Source organism: Saccostrea cucullata, unplaced genomic scaffold (assembly GCF_032062105.1).
Source record: "Saccostrea cucullata isolate Sc308-1 unplaced genomic scaffold, CSIRO_AGI_Scuc_v1 ctg8756, whole genome shotgun sequence".
In the NCBI taxonomy this organism is placed as follows: domain Eukaryota; kingdom Metazoa; phylum Mollusca; class Bivalvia; order Ostreida; family Ostreidae; genus Saccostrea; species Saccostrea cuccullata.
The window spans coordinates 1-9,212 of NW_026926317.1; the positions used below are offsets into that span (position 1 = coordinate 1).

General features: G+C 33.8%; 1 protein-coding gene and 1 long non-coding RNA gene across 2 annotated transcripts; one reads left to right on the plus strand and one right to left on the minus strand.

The window, feature by feature from the left end:
• The first annotated feature begins 224 nt into the window (after positions 1-224).
• LOC134271370 (uncharacterized) lies at positions 225-1,557 on the plus strand. The gene is made up of 2 exons (XR_009993008.1): positions 225-307; positions 1,038-1,557. It is a non-coding gene; the product is annotated as an uncharacterized LOC134271370 (long non-coding RNA).
• Positions 1,524-8,074, minus strand: LOC134271369 (tripartite motif-containing protein 55-like). Its single transcript, XM_062753586.1, has 2 exons — positions 8,003-8,074; positions 1,524-3,605 (listed from the first exon to the last, which is right to left on the minus strand). The coding sequence occupies exon 2, from the start codon at positions 3,590-3,592 to the stop codon at positions 1,913-1,915; it is 1,680 nt and encodes a 559-aa protein (XP_062609570.1). The 5' UTR covers positions 3,593-3,605; positions 8,003-8,074; the 3' UTR covers positions 1,524-1,912.
• Between the last annotated feature and the right edge of the window lie 1,138 nt (positions 8,075-9,212).

Here is a 9,212-nt window from a genome sequence, read left to right on the forward strand (position 1 = left end):
CATGATTACATGCCTATATATGGTATATCCATCTGTTTTAATTTTAAATGTTTATGAGACTTAATTTTAAAGTATTTCAATACCCTCAAGTTTTAGAAGTCAAACTTTTAAGTGTTTCACAAACACTTAAGAATTGTAAAAAAAAAACCTTGAACTGGCTACATTTATGACCTGTTTTGGTCAGGCATTTGTTTTGAAGGAAGGTTCGCAGGTTTCTATAATCACTGGGGTAATTAGTATGCCCTGCACTGATGTGGAACCCGTGTCTAAAGTCTGCACAAAGAACGAGGATCTCTTTGAATGAACAGTAAAGACTGCATAACATAACAGCATGTCAATAGAAATAACATTGTAACTCAGATACTGAAGACTTGCATGTAGTGTTGACAGTAACATAAGGAATACACTACATTTAGTAATATTAAGCAGAATTGGTTAAAAATTACTAAGAATTGACAATATTAATTTTTAAAAAAACATAAACAAAATTAATTAGGTACTGAGAGAATGCATGCTGATCTCTGCCAGACCTAGTATACACTGAATTCCTAGAAATAACCTTACTTTACCTAAACAGCTGTGTGTTCTAATCTATGCAAAACAAAAAGAAAATTCAACATTTTCATCCTTGAGGAAACCTTTTTTAAAGTTCTTTCTTGTTCTTGAAAGAAGAATTACATGTATTTCTGTTAATATACTTTGAATAACTTATTGGAATCTGAACTGAAATTATTGAAAAGCTGCTTAGTTACAATTTTTTGGGTTTGTTGCAATAAATTTGCTGTGTATTCAGCAAATTTTTGCATGTAGGCAGTATACATGTATTTTTGTTAGATAGCTTAGAGTTCTCCCAAAGATCGGATGATCCCCCAAGAAAATCTGAAGAAAAACACAAGTTTTTTGGGGTATTTAGTTAAGTAGGAAAAAGCATTTTTCATTGCTTTCTGTTACTAATTTAATTACACTGTATATCAAGTGTAAGACGGATCATTTGTTTGTGTGTTTGTTAGTAAATTATACTTTTTGCATTATAACAGGTGTTTGTTCTGAAGGACGGAAAGAGTGTTCCCATCATTACAGGTGTCATCAGCATGCCTGTCAGCGAGGGATTGGTGGTGGTCTGAGGTCAACAGAGGTCATCAGAGGTCAACTAAGGTCATACATCTAAAACCCACGCCAAACTTATTTACTATAGTATCTCTTTTGGTGTGAATTTCAGTCAGTGAAGAAACATTTTGTGAATTGTAAAAGTTGAACTTTTATTCCATGATGGAATATTAACATTCAAAATATGAACTGTTTATGTGCAATGATAAAATATTGAGATAACTGAATTTGTAATTTTTTATCTTATTTTATTCGAGTGATGACAAACAATTTTTGTTGGCTTTTTAAGTTTTTTTTTCAGTATTCCGTCCAGATGACTATGTTTCTCGAATGTTTCCATGCTTATTCTATTGTGCAACAAAACTAGACTTTCTGTACTTTTAAAATAAACAAAGAAATGAAGAAAACAATGAGAAACTAGTAAAGATTGATTATACTTTGAATTCATTTTATAAAATAGTTTTGATCCTTTATTTTCCTTTGCTACATGTATATAAAATGAAAAATGAACATTATTTCTTGGCTATTTAATGCATGTATGTTAAAGGAGTCATCATGCATCAAGTCTCAAAATAGCCTAATACCGGTAAATAAAAAATAAACCAGCAGGCTCCTGACCCACAAAATGAAGTTGACAACAAAGTGTTATGATCTAGTCCGACTTGCAAGCATTGTAGGCATGAACTTTACAAACAAACAAAAATGATATCATAATTTCTGAAAACTTTTTATGATTGTGTTTATAGATGAACCATAAAGAAGCATAACGTATTCTTCATGTGCTGTAATGTTTTTCTTTTTAGTTTCACATCAGATATTTGATTTTCTTCATTTGCTTCCTTCTATATTCAGCAACAATCAGATTGTCATTTGTGTCTGTACACAGTCCCAAGGGTTCAGAAATTCCAAAGGTTATGAATCGGAGGAACTGTCCATCCTGGTCTATGATGTGTACACAATCATTGATATAATCAGCTGTAAGGATGTGACTTTGACTATTTGTGGTTATTCCTTGAGGACTGAATGGTTGATTCTTTGGAGCAGGAGTACGTCCAGTGTACCTGAATCTCAGTTTCCCGGCCTGATTGACCACCACTACTGCTCTAGCTTTCTGGTCAGACACACAAATATCCAGGTTCCTGTTCTCTGTTATTAACCTCTTTGCGGGACCAGAGGAATAGATAGGTTTACCTTCATCATCAAATTCAATGCTTTGTTTTATCGTGGAACCATGGTAACGTAAAACTTGCGTTCGTTCGTTATCATTGTTGTTCATGATAACCAGGAGGTCACCAGTGACGGTATTACAGGCACCGTCAGGTCGCCAGTTCTTTTGTCTCACCAACTTTCGTATCTTCTCATTCTTCACAATGTTTACCGTGCCATCCATTAAATCGACATAAACTAGATCTCCATTATTTGTCACGGTTATGTCCTCTGGTCTGTACTCGGACTTAGTTGCGATTGACTTTAGCAGTGATCTCTGACTTATGCTGTAGAGTTTCATGGTTTTGTCTTGTCCAGTTGTCCAGATTTCGTCATCACTCAGGCAGGCCACATTGTAAAGCAAGTGATAATCTGTCTCTAAAGTGGTGATAGTCTCGGGTTCCTCCATAAATTGTTTGAATGGAAGGGAGGCATCGTCTTCCAATATCTCTTCCGTCTTCACGACGCAATCAAGTCCATCTTCTTCTGATAAATTTGATGATAAACCTCCAAACATTTTGTTGAATTCTTCTCCTTTGATTTTTCTCAATGCCAATTTAGGTAAAGACGGCATGGTTATTTGTGGGGGATTCTTATATCCTTCTATATTAGTTGTGGCATTAATAAGCTTAGTGATGTCCATGTAATTGATCAATCTTTCCATGGAACTGATTTCATCCTTGATTTCAGATATTGTCTTGCTAATTTCATCCTTATGATTCTGTAGAGTTTGTAGCTGTTTGTTTTTCATCTCATCGACTTGATTTTTCAGTTTCTTGACAACCTTTTCAATTTTTCTGTGCCAGTCCTCTCCATGTTTTGTTATGGCTGTTGAAAGATCTGCGTGGTCCCTCTCCAACTGACTCAATTTGTTCTGTACATCGGAGGCAATGTTCTGGTACATGGGGGAAATCGTCTCTTTCAATTCAGTTTGTTCTTTGATTATCTTTTTCTTTTTTTCGTCGAGAACGAGTGAGATTTGTAAAATTTCATGACCAAGATGTTGATCAGTCCTGAGGCAGGCATTACAGGCGGGGACATCACATTCATTACAGTACATTTCGTATCTTTTTTTGATATGAGATGCACAAAAGGGATAGAGCTGAGATTTACTTGGAGCGAACCTCACAATTTTGTGTAGTTTAGATACGCCAGACATCATGTGTTCTCCCACACAGGCCTTACACAGGTTGACAAGACACGTGTCACAGCCCATCAGCGCCTCGCCAGTCTTACACAGGTCACATGGCCTTCGGACACTGGTGCTGGTTGGATCCATGGCCAAGTAATGCCTGAAATATAATTTTGAGAAAATGTTAAAGTTATTGTACTGCACCTACATCAGAGAAATTTATCTGCATCAACAAGTCATATTTATTTGAGTTAAAATGGTATTTGCGAATACTATGTATCCTAGTGGTGTTCCAATCATTGATTATAATCGAAAATCAGTTGATTGCTTACATAATCCAAGCAATCGATTGCATTTTTAAATTTTTTAATTAATCGGTTTAATATTTTTTTTTTAACAAGCGTAATAGTTTTTAACCATAATTTTCCATACAAAGCATTGCTTTTGACTTATTTGTTTAACGTAATGGTGCAGATAAACAAACTCTTGTATTTCTACCCAGATAACAATTAAAGCATGTTTTTGGACATGGGCATGCTTTTAATCTATAAAATGAACAAAGGACCAGCTGGATTACCACAGAAAGTAGTCATTGACCCATTCTTACCTTTTACTTGTTAAAATTCATATACTTTTTAGCTCACCTGAGCCGAAGGCTCAAGTGAGCTTTTCTGATCAAAATTTGTCCGTTGTCTGTCGTTGTCGTCGTCGTCGGAAACTTTTCATATTTTCATCTTCTTCTGAAGAACCACAGGGCCAATTTCAACCAAATTTGGTACAAAGTATCCTTGGGTAAAGGGGATTCAAGGTTGTTCAAATGAAGGGGAGATTATCATGAATTTGTTAAAAATTAATGGCATTTTTAAAAAATCTTCTTCTCCAGAACCGCTGGGCCAGGAAAGATGAAACTCATGTGAAAGCATCCTTAGGTAGTGTAAATTCAAGTTTGTTCAAATCATGACCCCTGGGGCAAGGGTGGGGCCAAAATGGCCGACCCAAATTTTACATAGGAATATATAGGAAAAATCTTAAAAAATCTTCTACTCCAGAACCACTGGGCTAGGAAAGATGAAACACATGTGGAATCATCCTCAGGTAGTGTAGATTCTAGTTTGTTCAAATGATGAATGCCTGGAGGGGGGGGGGGTAAATTCAAGCCTGATGTGCTCAGATGAGCGCTGTGGCCCCTGGGCCTCTTGTTACATGTCTGATTATATTTGATAATTAGTTAGTTAGAGTAATCCAATCATCGATTATGAAATTCTTACCGATTCCCATCACTAATGTATCCTTATATTGAATGTTGACTGCCGTTTTTCATATAAATTGTTAGACCATTATTTTTACACTAAATCATCAATGGATTTTTCCATTAACCCCCTCAATACAATGATAACACGACAGGTTGTGACCGATCTGAAAGGGACACTCACTTCTCCATGGCATCTGATTCTCTGTTGGCAGAGTTCCTTGTTTACTCTGCTTGCAATCAGTTCAGTTTATAGGACTTTAAATTCTTATTATGGAAAAGAACTTTATTCGGTTATAACCAATATTTGCCCCCCAAATCAAACTTTGATGGAGATATATTTAATTGAGTTCTTAAACAAGCTAGGGGAATATATACTGACTTCAAAGTAATGAATATTTTCATAAGTAACAACGTCATATGCACGTAATGACGTCAGAAACATAACATAAATTTCAGTTTTTCATGAATTCTACAGAAAAATGTACATATTTCGTCGATTTTTTGAGTAAAAGTCACCGAGCGCATGTGTGTTCAGGATCGATATTTTGATATAATGTGTAGAATGATAATATCAATGAAATATGTAAATATTGTTCCTGAACAAACTTGCACTCTATGAATTCTAAAGCTAAAATTGTTGAAATTTTCTCCATTTTGTCCTCTTTCTGAAAAATGATATAAAATCGGACTAGTTTGTGACGTCATAAAAACAAAAATTGTGAATTAACTGCTTTGAAACTATAATATGTTCTGTTTATTTATATATACAGCTTACTCCACTTATATTGAACTCGCTTATTTTGAAATTCCGCTTTTTTGAAATAGAAATAAATCCCCCGTTTTGCCTCTCATATTCTTTGCATTGAAATAACGGTTATATTGAAATCAGATATATTGGAATTTCGCTTATATTGAAGCCACTGATTGGTCCCCACAGGTGATAATGAGTTGTTTTCATAACGGTTATATTGAAGTACTCCCAGGCGGCTGTCATTACGGTTGGTGGCAATAATTATGCCTGATTGACCAGGTGATAAACAAAGGTGTGAATATTTAAGTTTTCACCTATGCATGTGTTTTTATACTGCATGTTCTTACGAAATATAAAATTCTTCGCTGTTAGATTCTTTGCGTCCATGTATATAATACGGACATATCGAGGCTAAACAGCTAAACGTAATATTATAATAACAACCCTCACAGATCTAGAAAAAAAAATCAATAACTTTGAAATCAAATGCATTCTGTAAATGACTATTGGTATGCCTAAATTCGAAATAACTAAGAGATTAACCCGAGTACACTTACGATGGATTACAAGCAGTACTCAACCGTTTTAGTCCGGTGAATTTTCTCCAAAACGCAAATAAATGAAATCAGGGATAAATAATGAGGTTGAAGATTGTCTTTTCAATGTAACAGAAATAAAACTAAAAATATTTAAATTCTCAAGGACTCATATTCTATGTTATCTGTCTATAAACGAGAACAAAGTTAATTTGTTTGGGTTTGTTCTTCTTTATTTTAGATCGGGATTGAACTTGTAAAAATGGCGGCTTCACGATTTCGCTTATATTGAATTACGAATATATTGAAATAATTTGCATGGTCCCCTGAATTTCAATATATCCGGAGTTAGCTGTATTTACATTTGCAAATGTTTTCCTTTATATAACACTACTGAAGGCAAACGTTTTTATAACTGTGTAAATACAGGTATGGGGTCAAGAGGTCATAGATGTGTGTTTGGATAAATGTTCGACGTAATTTCTCTGTGACGTCATAAAGGGTCCACGCACGTTTAGTGGATTACATACATGCCGTTAGTTTTGAAAAATTAACGCATTTCACACGTTAAAAGTAACAATCAGGCAAATATAAAGTATGAATAAGTCACAAATGTAAATATAAGTAATAAGGTATCATTTTTTAAGTTTTATTGAGATGTAAAACGGGTTGGTCACGTGATCAAATCTCATAAAGCCCAAAGGGCTTTATGGAAGATTTGATCATGTGCCAACCCGATTTACATCTCAATAAAACTCAAAAAATGATACCTTATTTCTTAATTCTCATACAATTTATTGAATTCAGCGCATTTCAGGAAGTTTTCAAAATTTGACTTTTGTGGGGGCAAATATATGCAATATACCGCAGATAGTTCTTTGTGAAACAATAACAGTATACAGTAAAACACATTTAGTACGAACATGGATATAGCGAATTCACGGATATAACGAAGTGTTTCTGGTTCCCCTGCAAAATTTTTAACAAATCTTTGTAAAATTTTACGGTTAGGCCATAATAAAAATATTCCAAGATTCTCATCCCCGCCCGCCCCGATTTTATACCCCCGCCTCGATTTTTTTTATTTCTGTTTTTCTTCGACTTCAATTCTGATCGGGATCGGTATTCATTTACCATTCTACTTTCGTTTTAAATCCCGCGAAAGTCGACATGATTTTGACAGCTGAAAAGATGGTAATTGCTGTAATACATGCGTATATATTTTAAACAAGGGTCATTGGTTGAAAAAGATCAGTGATGATGTGAAGTAAGAGATAATTGAACCTTTTACTATGACTTTTATTCGGGTATTGTAGATAAAATACATCGATTGACCAGGTCAATAAAAAATCTGCAAAATTGAAAAAAAAAAAAATAATAAAGTAAAAGCCGCCCGCCCGCCTCGATTTTTTAAAAAATTCGGATGAGAATCTAGCTATTTATTTATTATGGCCTTATAATGAATTCTGATATAACGAATTTACGGATGTAGCGAACTGATTTTGAGTCCCGTTGAGGTTAAATATAATGAATTTTATATCTTTTATAACGAACTTTCAAAGATTTCAAAATTTGAATAATTGAACTGACTTTATTTTTTTCTCAGCATTTGTATATAAAATTCAATTCATAATAAAACCTTAGTTATCGAAGGTATGTTTTGTAATATTTGCTTCCCTAACATATTTGATAGTAATACTTGAAGGAAAACATGCATATTGCGAATTCGCTATATATGGTAATACGAATTTGTTATACGGAAATAACGAATTACGGATATAGCGAATTAAATTAACAGGTCCCCAGGCCTTCGCTATAACCGTGTTTTACTGTAACATGAAAAAATACTTAGGGAAGCTCTTTAGAGACCGCTCTCTAAATAGATTTAATTTATATTCCTGAGTACGTAAGCTATGTACGTTTTGATGTATATATAGATTGCAACAGAAAAAGACACAATTGATTTTTCAGAGACATATAATACCAAATAATGTAATTAAAAACATAACAATACTTACCCGTACTTTCCCAAAGCAAGTAAACAGAAATATTCAAATGATATCCGTTCTCAATACTTTATTCTCTAGACGAACACTGAAAATGAACCAAAGAAAATTTTACATGCACATGCATGATGTAATTTTCTCAATGTCTTAATTTTTAATATTTTTTTTTAGTGTTCAGAGCTTCCTTGGGGGAAATGTGTAAAACGGAGACTATTACACGCGTTGTTTACATTGTTAGTCAACATCAAGTTTTCTATTTATAGCTTGGTCTTCGTTTACATTAGCTAACTCTAATACGACTGGCAAATATACTGAGCCTATATGCTTAAATTATGCCGTTATAGTAATTAAAATTATATGTATAAGCATTTTTTTCTTTTACACAAACTTGCATGTTATTTATGAAACAATCAATCGCCTACCTGCATGGCCTCTTGTACGGCAGATGGTAAAACTAGTACTCCTGTAAGCCGACTTACGACAGTCCGACTGGGTGTTGCAAAAACGCGGAACGGAAAACTGAACAGAACGGAAAACGGAAAATTTATGTCAAACAAATAACTTAGATTAGACATAAATCAGATATATAAGCAATATATATTTCTTGTATAAAAGTCATAATGATTTAAAAAATTATATCGGAAACTACATGATATATTCATGAATCATGCACATCCCGAGGATCCTATTATCCATGTGATGTTTTGTACAAATTCATTTTTTTTTAAGAAAGCTCAGTATTCATAAAAACATATAATTGTTTTGAAATAGGCAGAAGGTTAAAAAAAAAAGACTACTAGTATGTACATAAAAATTAATGTTTCTGTAAAGACAAAAAATATATTAATAACTAGTTTTGACAATCAGATTATTCAAGCAGTGGCGAATCCAGGAATCTTGAAGAAAATGGGGGTAGGGGCCTATAGCCCATTGCAGGATCATTTTTAAACATTTGGACGTCTTACATATTGCAAAACTCGAAAAAGGAAAACACAGAGGTTACAAACCGTAACCTGGATTTTTTATTTTAGATTTCAACAATGGAATTTCGTAAATGAAAGTGGTGTCGTCGTGCAGCCTTCAACGTTTCATTTATGCAAATCTGGACTATATAATAAAACAAGTATGGACTCTTTTGGTGTTGAATATGGCTTGTTATTCATTAAAAGAGTCTATCACTGTAAAGTATATAAGCTCAAAGTCTACTCAAACAATATAATTT